We start from the raw sequence: 18613 nt of genomic DNA on the forward strand, positions 1-18613 counted from the left end.
AGCTGCAATAATGTATGCTGAGTTTTAGAAGTGTGCTTAAATTTTACAATTTCTGCCTCAAATACAATGTCAAGTATCCAGTGTTCCATTCTGAAAGCCTGTGAAATCTCTCAAAGCTAAAACTGACATTTGAAAGCTAATTAAACATTTGATTATTTAGCCGCCCTCAGAGCTTTTTGTTTTTGCTGTTTTTATTACATCTAAGTAAAGTTCTCCTTCACCACAGTGAGACATGTAATAGATAAGTGAGAAACTGTACATTAACAGTACATAAGCCTAGTTTATGGACAAATATGAACTTGGTGGTCTAACTTTAGTGTTTCTCTCTGTCCCTCTCTTTCTTCCTTTGCTCTCCCCTGGCCTCTCTGCCATTCCACTCCTCCCTCTCACTTGATCTCCCTTCCTTTCAGCTCGTCTTCTGTTTGGTCATTTTTTTTGTTTCTGGTCTCTACATCTTGTCTTTTTTATATCACCATAATTATTACTGCAAAGACTTTTGAACCAACAAATTCTCCAGAAAATCATTCCTTCATCATGGCAGACAAAAGTCGCATGGTAATGAGAAAAAAAGAGAGAGGAGAAAAAGAGTCAGCTACCAAAGATGCAAAAATGAAAAATGAAGGAGAGACAGCAGTGGATAATGGAGAGGCCCCATCGGCTGAGGCAGCAGTCATCAATGGTGCAGTAGCTGATGGTCAGAATGGAGATGTTCAGGTTGAGCCAATGGAACTACCTCCATTTGAAATCATTGCCGGGTAGGTCCATATCAGCATGTAATGTTCATGGAACATTTCAATAGACTGTGCATGGCAGAGTTACCTGATTTCCATTCTACATTTACTTTAGTTTGACAGTTTGGCTTATCTCTGATCACAGTGAACAATAAATAGAGAGGATCCACTGATCCTGCATGCTAATACTTAGAACACAGATTTTACTTTAATGGCATGGCAATGTCTGGCAATTAAGGGTGCTGATCTGAATCTTACTTTCTTCACAAAAAAAGGTGTAAACATTTGAGATTTGTGACTGAAATGAAACATGAGAGAAAATCAGCCAAGTGCCTTACAAAAACTGATAGTGATAAACATACCTAATATATGACATATAACCTATCCTGTGATCTGATGTTTTGTTTGTTTTATTGCTATTATATTCAAATGACCAAATGTGGATTCCTCAATTAGAATTTGATTTTGAAAAAAAAAATCCATCTCAAAACATATCCATTTGGATGTGCGAACATCCAGAGTTGCGTTTGGATGCCCCCCCCCCATTGCCATGTGACATTTAGCAGTATATAATACCTCTGTGGCTCAGAGGTAGAGTGGGTCATCCCTCAATCAAAAGGTCAGTGGTTCAGTCTCTGGCTCCTATGAGTCAGCATGTCTCATGCCTTGGGCAAGACACTGAACCCCAAGTTGCTACTGAAGCTTAGCTTCAGTGTGTGAATGTGTGTGAAAGAATATTCTCCTCCAACTTAGGTTCCTCCTGTATGAATGATGTGTGAATGAGGACGCACAGCCTACTTGCACAGTTCTGGCTTTGTGTGTCTTCCCAGATGCAAGCCGCTGCTTGTCAGTTCTGCCAAGTTAGGGATTTTCATTCCTAGTCCAGGCAAATTTTAAGTTTTGGCAAGGAAATGTGGACTGTGTTCAGGTAATGAGATACTGCAGTAGCACATTTAGTCAATGTATCTGACACCATTCAGAAGACCCAAATGGAGATTCACTGGACAGGAGGCAGGATTTAGGCAACACAGTGACTTCACTGATGGAAGAAGGCAGAGAAAAGTACAGTCCTTTCCAGAATTCAAAACCATATATCCAGGTAATCAGGCATAGGTACCAAAGCAACAGGCAGAGAAACAAGTCAGAGAACATGCATCAAATCCTGATGATCAAAATAACAGGCAGGCAGGCTAAGCACTAACAACAATCTTACAAAGAACTAGACAAACCGACTGGCATAAACACAGAGAGATAAAGAGCTGATGAGCAACAGGTGAGTGGCAGACTGAACAGACCGGCAGCTGATTGGCAGGCAGATGATACAGGGTGGCAATGGGTGTGGATGGTGAACTGCTGGGTTTAGGAGCTTGAACCTCCAGTGTCCATGACAGTACCTACAGCCTGGCAGAAACATCAAATAGCCAACCACTGACCCGGATTGTATTTTTCAGAGACCTCCTTCATCTTTCCATCTAGTGACTTTTCAAGTCAACTTTAGCTACTTTCCATTGAAAATAGTTATTAATAATAGTTGTAAGCATTAAAGATAAAGGATGAGCTATCATTGTGCAGGGAATGGCTCTTATAAGAGAGTGACTGATTATGGATTGGAGAAAAAGTTTGCTTTCATCAAAATGACTGACTGAATTATTTGTAGAGAGCTTTTGGTTGGATACATACGTTTGGGATCTTTTCTGTTGTGTCTTTAGTTGACTGTGGAACTGCTATAGATTGATTAATACCCAGAGGAGTGCATGAGTGGGACTATTATGTGGAATGGGCCTGACTGAGAGACTGCAGCAAAGTTTGGAATCACAGAAGGAAAACCATCTACCATGTCACTGTGACTTCTACTCTGCCCCCATACAGGCAGTTTGTGGACTGTCCAACCATTTGAAATAAGACACTGGATCTGTTAAATGTCAGTGTCAAGGAAGCTCTGCAGCCCTCTCTCTCCTCGAAAGATCAAACCACAACCTGATCCACCCTCAACCCTGTATAAGCCTCTTGTCCAACGGCAGCCTGTAACTATTAGGACGAGTGTCCTATCTGTGAGCAGATGGTTACAGGAGACCAGGTTCTAAAGACCTGCTTTGAAAGATCAGACTGGGATGTGCTCTGAAATTCACATGGAGAGGTCATGATGATCTCATGGCTTGTATAACAGGAAACATCAACTTCTATGTGGCTAATACTGAGGGACTGTAAATTGTTTTCCAAACAACAAACCCTTGGTCACCATAGACATCAATATCCTCTTGAATGCGAAGAAGAGTGCATTCAGTTCAGCAGTTTTACCTAAAGAAAAGTATATAGTATATTTCCTCATGTATCATCTAGAAAACCCCACAATAATGTTAGTATACTAAAATCAGTGGGGCAGAAAGGGATTTTCAAATGTTAAGAGGACATGTCCCCCATCCCAAGAAAAATTACATCCTTGCATCTGTTGCATCTGTTGGTCAAAGCACGCTCTGTAAGCTGGTGTGTGTAGTTAACGAAAGACCATTTAAACTCCCTTCTCAGGTTGAACTGTCTAGCTGAGTGCCATGTCAATTTCAGGAGTGGCATTCTAATGTTAAACGTTCATTCATATCATCTTAGTATTAAATCTTTAAAGTGAATAGTTTTGAATAAGTGCTGGACAGGTCTTGTTTCTATTGAGTAGTTTGAGTGCTTTGTGTTGCCCACCTTTAAGGCCATAAGGGTATAATAACAAATTAGGAATTTTGGAAAATCATATACAAAAAACAACTTTTTTACTTTCAAAAGTGGCATTATATTTAGTGGTGAATGCTATGTCATTGTCTCCATTGTCAGAGCAATACTAACAAGCATTTGGCAAGTCATGCCTGACAATTAAAGCTGAAGATATCAGATATCATCTAAATTGATCCTGCTGATAGCTCAGTTTCTTCTTATGCTGCTGAGCAAACTTTACATGTTATAATTGCACAGACTGACAGGCCAATCTGATATTGCTGATAAGATTAATATGATCCCCTTAACAGACAGCTGTGGTATTTTTAAACCTGTGCCCTATTTTTACACATTTTGGCTTGTAGGTCCAAAGCCTTTGTAACTGGTCCAGAAAATCACCCCAGCCAGCAGCTAAGAATGGGCAGTAATGGCTGTAAAGTGATCCTTCAGGGGCATAGCGCCCGATTAAAGCATATCCACTAAAACTCTCTGCTTGTTTTCACCAATGACATGCTCAGGTTGTTATTCAAAGTGTCTGTCAACATTGTGGAAATGATTCCTACAGAAATAGACCTGTAAGATTGTGCTTATCCAGAACCAGCCCTTGTAGCGTGCTATTCAAAGCCACCAGACTCAGTTGACAAAAACAGCTATTTTAAATTGCAGAGCCTGTGAGTGGCTGATGTAATGCTGCCTTGATTGGTTAGTTTGTTTATAGCATCCGAACTAAGCCTTTAAAACACCACACAAGTCACACAACACAGACTAGCAGCTAACGTTCAACATTACTCTTATCGTCAGTGGTCGCTTTGAGCAATGTAGCACTGAGCAATATAGCAGCTATTTCTGGATCTAAAGGATCTTTAAGGCCTATCTCTGTAGGGATCCTTTCAGTAATGTTGACAGACCCCACACACTGTGTTCTATAAATATCCTGTGTGTGACACTCTCTAGAGCTCACACTAGCAGAGACTACTCTAGCAGTGCAGACTACTCTGTGTGAACTGTCGCTCTTGTTGTACAAGAATAAAACACAATTTGGTGTCTCTCTGTTCATTCACAATATGTTTTTCCACAACACCAGTCATTACAAGCCAAAATATCCTTTAAACTGTAAAGGAGGCATTCCCTTTATTATTGATTATGTGCTTGCTTTAGCCATCAGTTAGTATGATTCATATTCAACTGCTCTGTAGCTACAATGTACGTGGCTGAATTATGATGCACAATCAGGCAAGGATTCAAAGAGAAACTAATTTCTCTTTTGGCCTTTTTGAACACCAAAAATCAAGATGGTTCAGACAACATGTTTGGCTGAGTAGACACCAGCTTGCAATGCAAACGTATTAGGTAACCTCCAAAAACTTAATTTTGTTAATACATCTTATCAAATCTAAAATTGAGAAGTCTGTTATCAGTTTTGATTCTGCCTTACTCATTAAATGATACATCTGGTGATATTCTACATTTTTCTTATGATCCACAAACCAAGACCAAACCAAAACCATTTTGAGTCAATCACCATACATCATTCTGGTCCCATAAATATCCAATAACTCACCAAACCAACTGCTGAAAAATAGTCTCAAATTTCCAAACAGGACAAATTTCCTCCTGTTTGAGTAATGTTGCCAAAAACCTTAGGGGCCAGCTGTTGTAGGAAAGTATTCAGCCTTTTATGAAAATGATTATATGTATACATATGACCTGGTCTCATAAAGTTGGGTAGGAACCATCAGTAATGTGCTCTGAATCTTATTTTGTAATTTATATCAGAGCCTTTGTCATCTTTAACCTGACAGCAATAGTACTGGGGTAGTGCAGCCATACAATACATTAATATTTAGTGGGGGGGTGAATGTGTGTATGTGTGTGTGTGTGAGAGAGAGAGAGAGAGAATTAAAGCCTTTACTAGTCATCAGCCATGTAGACAATGTAAAATTGACTATGCTCTGCCTACTGCTGCCTCACTGCCCCTATCTTGACGGCTCAAATTTAAACCAGGCTCCCACTTTACTATCCTTCATGTTCTCTTGACAAACACAAAAGAAATTCTTGTGTGGTTATACCTCATCCTGCTCTTAAGTTTGTCATCTATTTAATGGATGAAACCAGTGTTTTTGCATTGTCAGCTGAGAAACTACAACAGGCTTATGTTGTGACAATGTTGCGATAATGTGACTATTGTTTCTCAACTCATGCAAGTTGTGCTGTTGTTTTTTTCACTCATTTTTCATTGTCCATCCATATGTTTCACTTAATTTCAGTATGCCATGAAAATCAATTTCAACTTCAAACTTCTTGACTTCTTCACAATGTTTCAGAATGGAAGATACGTCTGCATTGTTTTATGTTGAGGTTACTGAGTTTGAGTGCTGAGTGAAATTCTTCTCAGGGGTACATTCAGGTGCCAAGGGTCTGATAACTAAGCTTTGTCATTGAGCTACAATATTCCAAATCAAATACTACTTATAGACTAAAAATTAAACTTGGCTGTTGTAAAAACTTTTTACTAAAGAGACACTGATCATGATTTTGGCTGGCTTCAGGGTACGAAGACAACGCAATGAAATTAGCTATACAACACCACACGTTATCAGATGTGCAAACCTGCTTACTAGTTAGAATTAAACAAAAATACTTTGGCAAGGAATCCTTGCTGAGTACCTCAGTTAAAGTTTTACATTACAGATCTGGTGAGAAGATTATTACACTTTTCATGAAACAAATGCTGCATTGTGACAGTTACTGTGAGTTAAGAGAAAACTGGGCAGTGCATGAGCTAAATGAAATCACAAATATGGCCAGCCATACACACTAAAAAAGGGACTGGTAATATCAGGAGGACATGATGGTGCCTGACCCAGTGAATAAATTAGCCACTCTTCTACACCATGATAAAACTCTAATTCATGTACAAGATAAGCACAGTGTGCCTTTTGAACATCTTGAAAGGAATAAGAAAAAAGTACATCTCCCCTCTGTTGTGCTAACCAAAATAACCCTCTGATCCTGACACCTGCTTTGGGTTCATGGATATGGATGATGCTCACATGACCCAAAGGTTGACTGTTGTCTTTATATATCATTTGATCATTTCATTTATACAACAGACTACAGAGCTACATGTACAGGTACAATAATTCCATGATTGTACATGTATTGCTTTTGAAATAAAAATACACCTTTCATTAAATTGACATGACACTTATCTAAAGCTTACCATCTTATGTAAGCGTCCTTGGGTCTTTTTGAAAGGCGCTATATAAATTCAAGCTGTTATTATTATTATTATTAACGTAAATTGCAACTCATTCACTCAATTGAATCACTGCTCTCCCAAATTTGATCCCTTCCCTGCCTCACTTACTCCATAAGCCTATGTACCTGTCATGGAAGTGGCTTAGGGTGGCATCTTATATAGTGTTTATTTGATTGCCTGTATCACAATGACTTATGCAAATAATTTTCCAAAGCATTGACCAATACAATGAATGAAGCATGTTGTCATTACCACAAGTTAAAAGTTTGCCAATAAATCCCAAGCCTCTTATTTGATATTTGATATTTGAAGGCCTTCCCAAAGCTCTTATTTCTGCTCTGCTCCATCAGGTTGATCTTCATATGCAGGTGTTTGTTAAACAGGTTACAGGCTACAGAGAGATAACACTGCTGCCCTGGCACTGAGAACTGTGTGCCTTCATCAGTACTGTGCACACGTGCTGACACAAACGCTATCAAGAATCTCTACAGCTATTAAAGCTAACTGAAAGCTGATTCATCTGTGATCAGCTGATCTAGCTATGAGTGCTGCTACTGTCATGAGACACAGGGAAAAGATGGAGGTGAGGTAAATGTGGTTAGCACTGTTGCCTCACAGCAACAAGGTTCCGGGTTCAAATCCACTTTGCTGTGCAACAGAGCTGCTGTTTTCAGAAATGATAATCCATGGAAAAACAGGTCAGAATTTTGCATTAAGTTCTTTGATATGTAATATTTATCACTCACAGTAAAGATTATCGCAACAATATACACAACAATTTACTGTAAAAAAATCACAGTAAGAACTTATTTAGTGTAGAGAATCGCAATAACCAATAGCGTACTGTAAAAAATCACAGTAACAACTTATTTACTGTAGAAAACCACAGTAACAACTCATTTACTGTAGAAAGTCACAGTAACCAATAGTGTACTGCAGTGACATGCGGTGAGGTTTGTGGCTGGTGAGGCACTTCCTCGTTCAGAGTCAGATTTACAAATATATGCACCCAATATATTTGCCAACTACCGATTGTGTTTCATATCTCATATCAGCATTCTTTCCATCCATACACGTAGCAGGTACATATTGGGCCAAGGAAGAATGTAAAATGTTTAGCGGTTCAGTATGCCTCCCAAAAAACACCAAGGTGGATGCTACAGACAGATATAACAAGCAGCACAGCACCACGGCAGATGCGCTCTCTCTCTCACTCACACACAGGATTCGCACACTGGTCTTACCTTTACTTGTAAATGAACTCCATATGCCTCTCCTTCTTATTTATTACTTCACGTTTTGATTGAAAGTCCAATTTTGAGAAATTTTTGAGCTGAGATATTACATCCTCCATTTTTGCAGTCAGTCAGAGCAAAACATAAAATAACAGACTCCTATTGAACTTTATTTGACTACGTAGAAGAAGAGCAACCACTGAACAAGAATAAACGTGAGCTCACATACGCCCTCTTCATTGCGGCAGAGCTACTGCCTGCCTCACCTTATGTCTTTTCACTGCGGCTTTATGTCAGATCCTAACACTAAATAAGTGAAAGTTGCAGGTGATCGCCCTCTCAGTACAGAGGGTGAAACGCTTTAGTCTGCTCTTATTCTAGGTGGTCGCAGCAGCATATGGTGATGGAGGTTATGATGGATTCGTACTTGGTAAGTACTTGAGCAGAATATGAGAAATCCATCTATAATGTGATGTTGTCTATTTCATTAGTGTGCAATGAATTATAAATTGTCATAATTGTTATAAATTATAAACAACACAGGTTGTATGTTTTCACCATGCACTTAGACATTAGCACAAATGTGTTGGCAACCCACCCTTGTTCTGGAGGATGGGATGCCAACACATTGGCATGAAAACTTCCAATTCATAAACGTGATTATATGTATCGTAAAGCTGAAAAAACTGCATTAAATGCTTTGTGTGTTTCCTGACACTTTTCAGGCGCTTCATAGGCATGAACTTTGAGAGAAAGACAAACACATCAAAAGAAAAAGTGAAACCACAGGTTAACTTGTACATGCAGACGGGTTACAGTGGACCTGCATGTCTCCACTCTGCTAACTGGAATTTCTAAAATGGTAAGAAAAAACACATCACACACACACCAAGATCTCTCTCTCTCTCTCTCCATTATTGAAACTCATTTGACAGCCACCAGCTACAACACTATAAAATGAAAAACTACTGAAAACAAAAAAAGAAAACACACCATTCGACACACACTAACACACACTCTCTGTATTTTTAAACAAGACATATTTAAAAGAAAGAAAGAAAACAAAAAATCGTTAAACAAGATGAACTGATTTTCATATTTGAAGTTGCAGCTGATATGACATATACCTCACACAATCACAATTAGGGAGGGGAAAAAAACTCAGCTCAACTGACCTTTTAATTCAGATTACACTTTTATAGCAGACAGTTCTTAGTTTGAATAAACTGACTTCATGATGTGCCCATTACATATGTTAAATGATAAGAATAACACTTTGAAACTGACTGTTCCATGCCGGGAAACCTGGAGGTGGATCAACCCATATTAGGCTATCATTTGTAATAATGGTCTGTGTCAATGTATTTTGGGACATGCCATATCTTTTTAGTCTGTCAGAATGTATACAATTGATCCCACCTGTGTCAACTGTGTTCACTTTGGTACATGGACTGCAGAGGACTCTATATTTGACTGTATATTTGAATATAGATGCAGCAGATTAAGTGTGTTGCTTGGAACAGACTGGCAGCAGTGAGAGGATGGGCAGTTAAGCAGGCAGAAGAAGCAGAACTCTAACAGCACAACAGTGTGTGAATTTTACAAACAATCCAATTTTCACTTGTGCTAACTTATTGAACTTGTACAGGCTATGGTGAAACTAGCTGTTGCTATGTGTAATATGATTTTGTGCATGTCCTCCGGTGTGCTGTCAATCAATCAATCAATCTTTATTTATATAGCGCCAATTCATAACAAGTGTTATCTCAAGGCACTTTCCATAAAGAGCAGATCTAGACCAAAAATAAAATACTTTCTGGGCTATTTGTCTAAATTATCAGGTCTTTCATGTTTATCTGTAACACAAAATGTAACATTTTATTCATAAAGTGTATCTCCTGTCCACATTCTGGATAGAGTATCTTATGAGTGTGTTTTCTTTCCCCACTCCACGAAAGCTTCCACACCACTAAAGATACTTGTGGGTCATTGATCTACCACGGGTCAGAAAATATCCCTACAATAAGAGCCATGAGCCAGAGTTTTTGCTGGGGTAAGTCATTTCTATTCAACTGTGGAATGGGGTGGATTTGTCTGTAAAAGGGAAAGCACTAGTATGAAGATGTCGATGTAATTACGTTTTAAAACAGTTATAGAAATGTTCTTAAGTTTTAGATATAAATGTTATGGATGCATATGTTGGGTCCAAAATCCATAAAATATACCAACTGTTATGTATGCAATATTGACTCACCTCACCTAGTGTGATGTTTTTGCAGTTAGCATTAAAGTTTTTTTCCAAAGTTGTAATACTTAATTTTCTTGTATATTTAATTTTGTCATTTTCCTGCATCAACACACAACTCTCAAAACTTGATGAAAATTAGTGTGTAGTATAGAGTCACAAGTAGAGTTACTTTCTAAGCAGTCTACCTCAAACAGAGCACTCATTTCCCATAGAGTACATGCCAGAGTACATGCTGGCTCTGTCACAGCACTTAGTTTATCGACACCTTCTTACCAGTGGGGGATTTGATTATTTGCCACCATTTTGTTTGTATTCAAAGTGTTTTAAATATTGTATTTTATATAAGAGTAGTGGTAATGTATCAGCCAAACAGTGCCTTTTCAACTATGTCTCTAAAATGGCTTGGCAGAAGAAATAGTTTCATATTTTTTGTGTTGGATTTGATATCACCACTATCTTTAAATTTGCAATCCTCATGTTTTTGTATTTTAATATCCAATGTTTTTCCACTGTATAGTTGCCAATGTTTTGAATGTGTAGAAATTGTAGCTGTTTGTTAGCTGTTATAGACAGTTTAGAAGACATCAAAGGTAATTGTTCATGGGATATGCTATGGAAGACAAAATGTATACTGTATTATGTCTATAGTAGCTAGGGTATGCTCATCCATTGAAGACCAGAGAAGTACTGTATGTTATGCTTGTTACCATTCAACGTTTAAGAATAAATCATTAAAATGTAACATTTGCTGTCTATCTGCACTTTATTGTTGAAGCAATTATTACTATAATAAACTGTACATTCCAAGCATGGCAAGAAGTATTGTATACTGTATTAAAGAAATTGTTTTATCAACATATAACAGTTACAAAACTGATACTCTAATGTAAAAGCACAATTATAAGGTTATATTTTACAATCAAAACGCTGTTATTGTAACAAAAAACACAATACTTCTGTGACTTATTTTACAGTTGAAACATAATACTGTTTAACAAAAATACAGTAGTTAAAAATTACTGTGTTTTGTTTTACAGTTAAGACACTACTACTGTAACCAAAAATACAGTTACATAGTTATTACTGTGTTTTATTTAACAATACATAATTGTTATTGTAAATAAAAACACAGTAAAAATACTGTAACTTCTTTCACAGTAAATTACTTGCCAATGGCTGCCAGTTATTTACTGTGATTAATTTTACAGTAAGGTACTTGTCAATTGCTGCCAGTTATGAACTGTGAATTTCACAGTAAATTTCTTACAGTGTTCCAAAAGTGTGTTCACATTGTACACTGGCTGTTAGACTGCAGTTTGCCATAGCTAAGTAGCTAGTGGAATACTATGTAAACAAGATCCAATTTACACCCACACTTCATGATTTCAGTGCTGTCTTACAGTAAAAGTGGCAACATGAGATCCCTCGTAGTCAAAATTTTCTTTAGTGCTGGACTGAACAGTCTGTCAACTGACAACTTTCCAAAGAGCTACAAAAAAAATGTACAGTGCTGTTTAAAAAGGTTGGACACACCTTCTCTTTCAATTGTTTTTCTTTCTTTCTTTTTAAAAAAATTATTTTACACATTGTAGATTAATCAAAATAATGAAGGAACACGTGGTCGGGTGATTGTGGAGGCCAGGTATCTCATGCGGCACTAAATCACCCTCCTTCGTGGCCAAATAGCCCTTACATAGCCTGAAGGTGTGTTTGGGGTCTTTTTCCTATTGAAAAATAAATGATGGTCCCACTAAGCGCAGACCAGAAGAGATGGCTTGTTGCTGCATGCTGTGTTCCTTTAATTTTTAAATCACAGCAGTGTCACCAGAAAAGCATCCCGACACCATTACACTTCCTCTTCCATGTTTCACGGTGGGAACCACACATGTAGAAACTGCTCATCTTTTCTATGTCTCACAAAGACGGTGGGAGGAACCAAAAATCTCAAATTTGGATTTCCATTGGTCTAATATCCATTCCTTATGTTTCTTTTCTGCTTGTTGTTCTTCCTCAGTAGTGGCGTCTTTGCAGTAATTTGACTATGAAGGCCTGATTCACACAGTCTGTTCTGGACTGGTGATGTTGAGATGTGTCTACTACTTGAACTTTGTGAAGCATTTATGAGGGCTCCAATCTGAAGCACTGTTAGTTTTGCGGTTTCTGAGGCTGGTAACACACAGCGGAATTAACACTTGGTCTTCCTTTTCTCGGGCAGTTGTCATGAGAACCAGTTTTAGGTAGGAGTTGAAGACCTCCCAAACTGGGGGCCTCCACCAGATGCTCCCAGCACACCCTCACTACAAGTTTGGGTTTCCCAAGTCTGTCCCCCAGCCTCCCCCGCCAACTGATCCAACTCATCAGCTGGTGAACAGTTGACAACTCTGCTCCTCTCTTCACCCAAGTGTCCCAGACATACAGCCGCAGATCTGATGACATGACCACAAAGTCAATCATAGATCTTTGGCCGGCGGTGGTCTGGTACCATGTACATTTATGAACCACCCTATGCTCAAAACTCATGTCCTGCACGGCACAGGACAGGAGGGCTCTGCAGCAGGTGATTAAAACCGTCCAGCATCAGTGATAGGCAGGCAACTTACCAGACCAATCTGGTAAGCTGCCTGCGCAGAGCCCATAGGATATTGAAATACCACCCCAGCCACAGCCTGATCACCCTGCTACTGTCTGGTGAGAGATACATGGTTGAAACCCAGAGCCCTTCAAAAAAACACATTAGGTACATGCCAGAATGTGAAAACTAATAAGCCAATGTTTCCTTCATTTTTTTCTGATTTACACAGGGACCGCATTGATCCTTTCATCTTTAAGTTCCAATTCAAGAATGTGGAGTATTCCTCGGGACGCAACAAGACCTTCCTGTGTTACCTGGTGGACATAGGGAATACAGCTGATGGGCTGCTGAGGGGCTATCTAGAGGATGAGCATACCGGGTCTCATGCTGAGGAGGCCTTCTTCACACAGTGTCTTCCGCAATATGACCCTTCACTTAAATACACAGTCACCTGGTAAATAGCTCTCTAAAACTGTCATATGTTTGTGGCACAGAGAATGTGGCATTTGAAGAAGAACATTCAAGTTCAAGTCAAGTTCCCATTACTGTTTTAAATGTTGTGTCACTTGGGTTCTTATAATGGCTTGCTTTCCCTCAGTCTGCAGGGAGAACTGGCCATTAATGCACAAATGAGCATTTTGTATCACACTTACCCAGTTGTGTCAAACATAATCCACACTGACAAACCTCAGATTTGATTAACAATACACTAAACACAGAATATCTATTTATGGTTATACATTGTGAAGCCAAACATGCATATCACATAATGGCTATGGTTATAAAACATACAGCACTATCATTTGCAATTCACAGCTTAACTGTGAAACAATCAAATTACATATGAAAAAGATTTTGGGCTATTTAAAATGATTACTGGTTTAATACTGACATGTCTCATTCTTCTTGTTTTATGAGATGTGGGCTGTTAGTAACTACTCACCCCTAGTTGACACAGGCTTTCGGTTGAAAACCCATCGTCACCATGCTTGAGCTGAGATGACTGAAGTGATGACACTTATGTACTTTTCTCAAACTTGACAAAGCTCTTTCAAAGCCACAGAAACTCTTATTATCTTAAGGCAGATTTCACTGATTGAGTAGCACACCTCATGACAAGTAAACTGAACATGACATGTAAATGTGTTTCTTTTTAGCAGGCTTACTATGATGAGGATAACTACATACATTTTGTCTTCCTGTCAGGTATGTGTCTTCCAGTCCCTGCTCTGCTTGCGCGGCGAAAATAGCTGAGGTGTTGATGGCCAGGAAAAACGTCAAGCTCAGCATCTTTGCTGCTCGGCTGCTTGAGTGGGAAGAGGAAGAGATCCAGGCTGGACTGAAGGCCCTGCACACTGCTGGCTGTAAGCTGAGGGTAATGAAGCCTTTGGACTTCTCCTATACCTGGGACACATTTGTGGAGAACGAGGATCAACCTCTGAACTTGTGGGAGGACTGCAAAGAAAACTACGAATATTACCACGAGAAGCTAGGTGACATTCTACAGTGACAGTAAGTATAAAAAGTGTTTTAAGTGTAAAAAGAAAAAGTTGCTTTTTTCTTTGCCTTTTGCCTTGAATATTGACAGCAGCATCCTTTGAACGTCTGTGTAAAGCACTTTGTATTTTATTTTTGAAAATATCCATAAATATTTAGTTTTACAATATTTATATTGTTCCCATTATGTAATGAACATGTTTTAGGGAACAGCATCCTTTTTGTTTTATCTTAAAGAGATTTTATAATTAGCATCCTATTTATTTTAGAACAAGGTCAAGGGGATGATTCTTTTATTCTCAAGAATTCATTGAATACACAAATAACACTGGAATGTAAATATGACTCAAAAATAAAAGACATGAAGGTCTTTTATTGAGGGTCTTTTAATAATGACTAGTGTTGCTTTGATTGCTAGGACCCAGGAAGTGCTGCTTGCAGCGCTGTTGAGAACTGCTCATCCGATCAATGTCACACTTGACAGTGCACTCCCTTGGGCCCTTAGTAACACACGCACCAAGTGTGAATGGATTGATTCACACAGGCATTTAACCTGTGCATTGTAATAGATTTACATACAATGTGTTTTTTAAAGCTCAAAACTCTCTCTCTCTCTCACTCTCTCTCTCGACACAGGAGTCCAGGTGGAAATGTGTGCACCATTGGTCATCACCATTACTTCTTTACAGATGGTTCATTGATTATTGTTGTTGACAGATAGTGATAGATAATGGCACATATGAATCTGACTGAGTTTTGTGCAATTTTAGTGTACTTCCAATTTGAAGAGGTGAATGAAAAGAAAGAAGAAAAAGAGAAATCTGGTTTTTCAGCCTCCTCAACATTTAGTATCAGAGCTTTTGTTACCTCTGGGTTTCCTCAGCAGTTGAGAATACACCAACTTTTGTTAAAGTTGTCTGGACTGGAGTTACAACTCTCTGCTTAAACTTAGGACCCTCAGCACCCTTGGGAATAGTCCAGTTTTTTTGTTTAGAGTAGATCATCTGTTCAGTCCAAACAATGTATCTGTATTTGTCCTCTGCACCCTGTCTTTTGTGACCTTTTTGTAAAAACAGAATTTCACAGTCTTCTGTTAACACTCAACACAACACAGGAGCAGATCTTCAAGCAGCTGGCTAAATGAATCACAGCTTGATTGGCTACATTCATACATCAGAATCAGGTTAAATGCTGCAATGACTGATCCACACTACAATCTGGAAATGGCGAGGAGACTAAAATGATCACAATCAAATGATCGAAACATCTGAAAATAAATGTACTGCTCTGCTTGTCTGCTCTGTCTCTCTTTTCCCTGTGTCTCATGTGCTTTCTCTGGCTCTTTTTCTGTCTCACTATTTCATCTTTGTGTTTGAGTGTGCATTATTTTAGATTAGAATTATTGAAATGTGTCTCAAGGAGTGCATTAATGTAAGCATACATACGCACCTATTCTATTTTTGCCGCTCGCCACGGTACAACACGGTGCGTCACTGAGCACAGTGCAGATCCGGCAAGGCACAGCTGAGGTGAGGTGAGTGTCTGGTTTCAAGACCTCAGAATTGCATCTATGCTTTTTGCAGACAATGTGATTCTGTTGATTTCCTCAGACCATGATATACAGCATGCACTGGGGCAGTTTGCAGCTTGATGTGAAGTGGTTGGGATGAGGGTCAGGGCGACCGTTCTCTTCTGAAAAACAGTGGAATGCCCCCTCTGGATTGCTGCCCCAAGTCAGGGAATTCAAGTATCCTGGGGCCCCTTGAGTGAGGGTAAAATGGAGCACAAGATGGACAGACGGACTGGTGCTGGTGCTGTACCGGTCCATTGTGGTGAAGAGAGATGTCAATTTACCAGACAATGTACGTTCCAATCCTCACCTATGGTCATGAGCTCTGGGTAGTGACCAACAAAATGTTCTTCAAAATGGGATTATTTGTTGACATTATTTGTTGTATGTACACTACCACTCAAAAGTTTGGGATCACTTCCAAATGTCTTTGTTTTTCAAAGAAAAACACGTTTTCATGCAATTCACAAACAATTTTATCCATTTCACAAACAATTAAAATTAATCAGATGATTTTTAAAGAATGATCCACATTTTTGCATAGGGGCCTATTATCAGCAACTGTCAGTCCTCTGCATCAATCTCCTGGTATGGCTGCTAATCCAAGTTAATCATTTTATAAGGCTAATTGATTATTAGAAAACCCTTTTGCAATTGTGTAGCACAGCTGAAAACTGTTGTACTAATAAGGGAGCACAAAATCCCTTTGCCCCATGGCATTCTTTAGGTTAGTTTAGTATCTGAAGCATCAGCAGTTGTTTGTTTGTTTACAGGCTCAAAATGGCCAGAAAGAAAGAACTTTCTTTAGAGACCCGTCAGTCTATTGTTGTGCTTAGAAAGGAAGGCTTCAGAGAGCAGCACAAACTGCCTCTAACATAGACTGAAAAAGGAGTGGGAGGCCCAAATGCACAACTGTGCAAGAAGACAAATATCGGAGAGTGTGTAGTTTAAGACAAAGACGCCTCACAGGTCGTCAACTGGCAGCTGCACTAAACAGTACCCGTCAAACACCAGTGTCAGCATCAACAGTGAAGTGGCGACTTCAGGATGCTGGACTTCAGGCAGAATTGCCAAGAAAAAGCCACATCTCAGTCTGGCCAATAAAAAGAAAAGACTGCGAACCGCTGAGAAACCATCTCTGGTCATTGGCAGCTCGATAGTCAGAAACGTGAAGCTAGAGACACCAGCAGCCATAGTCAAATGCATCCCAGGGGCCAGGGCAGGCAACATAGAATCCAATTTAAAACTGCTGGCTAAGGCTAAACGTAGATTTGGTAAGAGTCTAATTCACGTTGGCGTGAATGACATCCGGTTACCCCAAGTGGAGGTCACTACAATTAATGTATCGTTGTTGTGTCATTTTGCAAAAACAATGTCGAACTCCATAGTTTTCACTTGTCCCTTGCCCAATCTGACCAGTGATGACATGTATAGCCGCATGTCATCGTTCAACCACTGGCTGTCAAGGTGGTTCCCCCCAAACAATGTGGGCTTCATAGGTAATTGGCCTGGTCTGATTAGAAGAGGCATCCATCCTATTTTGGAAGGAGCACTCCTCTTATCTAAAAATGTAGTTTATTAATCCCAAAACTTGACAATACAGAGTCGAAACCAGGAGGCAGAGCTGCAGTCCGACACTTCTCCAAGCCTCCATTAGTCACCCACCCAACATCCCATAGAGACTGTGTCTGTCCCCTGACCATTCAAATAATTTAAATCAATAAAGTAAAAAGTAAACGGAAGAGAATTATACAGAAAAATCTAATCAAAATTAATACCACCACTGGCAAAGTTCAACAGGATAGGAGAGTTAAATGGGGACTTATCAGATCTCTGCCATCCAAAGCTGTATTTGTTACTGGCCACAGGCCAAGGGGTACCTGCACAGCAAATTTGAAAACGCAAATTTAACACCCTCAGATTTGAATTTAACATTTTCCGAGAGTTTATATGAGAACCACTGATAAAGTGTTAAATTAACACTTTCGAAATAGTTGATATTTTAACACTATGACAGTGCTACTGAACAAACTCCCATAGTGTAATATATTAACACCACAACGGATGTCAAGAACACCAGGTCAGTGTTAAAAGTCCACTATTAAGGGACACTTAAGGAGTAAATGGTCAACACTGCACCCAGTGATCAGGTAACACTTGGAGGTGTTATATTTTTTCTTAAACTAGCACTATAAGTGTTAATAGAGTTAATAGTAGTTAATAGTGTTCAAATGTAGTCTGTTACTGTGATAGTCCCACCACCCATGTGCAAAAATCACTCCAAAATGTTGTGCCACCAAATTTTATTCATTTTTTTGTAGCAGCAGCAGCTTAGGTTGGTAGCTCATAACAATTTGCCCTGTACAATGCAGCTATCTGGCACAACATAGAAAAAGGAGTCTGTACCATAAGACATTTGGATATCAAAGGGCTTAAAATATCAGCCAGTCATTAGGTTTAACAACCAAAACATTATGGAGATCCTCAACAACATTAAATGCATGAAAATGCATGCAACAAATGTAGTCTCCATTTCTGTTACCAAAAAATAAACTTCATTTCTCAGAAAAATGCAAACAATCTTATTGAATACTGGCATATCATTAACAAAATTTGTGCAAACAACAAGACCTGTGTGATATTCAACACCATTATGTTTAACCCAAGTTGTAACACTTATTTCACTAGACATATCAATTTGAAAATGCTCTGAAATCAAATCACTGTTTTCAACATCAGTCAGTACTTTTTGTTTGACAGGCCCAGACTCCACACCTTTGGCAGACAATGATTCCCAA

General features: G+C 39.0%; 1 protein-coding gene across 2 annotated transcripts; it reads left to right on the forward strand.

Annotated features, from left to right (window-relative positions):
• The first annotated feature begins 410 nt into the window (after window positions 1–410).
• Window positions 411–15550, forward strand: apobec2a (apolipoprotein B mRNA editing enzyme, catalytic polypeptide-like 2a). 2 transcript variants are annotated; one of them, XM_070846473.1, is made up of 4 exons: window positions 411–755; window positions 12978–13202; window positions 13955–14260; window positions 15016–15550. In XM_070846473.1, the coding sequence occupies exons 1-3, from the start codon at window positions 535–537 to the stop codon at window positions 14256–14258; spliced, it is 750 nt and encodes a 249-aa protein (XP_070702574.1). In that variant the 5' UTR covers window positions 411–534; the 3' UTR covers window positions 14259–14260; window positions 15016–15550. The 2 variants fall into 2 exon arrangements, with proteins under 2 accessions (XP_070702574.1, XP_070702567.1); XM_070846466.1 differs by having other exon boundaries at window positions 413–755; window positions 14882–15550.
• Window positions 15551–18613: the final 3063 nt, after the last annotated feature.

Source organism: Pempheris klunzingeri, chromosome 2, assembly GCF_042242105.1.
Source record: "Pempheris klunzingeri isolate RE-2024b chromosome 2, fPemKlu1.hap1, whole genome shotgun sequence".
Classification (NCBI taxonomy): Eukaryota; Metazoa; Chordata; class Actinopteri; order Acropomatiformes; family Pempheridae; genus Pempheris; species Pempheris klunzingeri.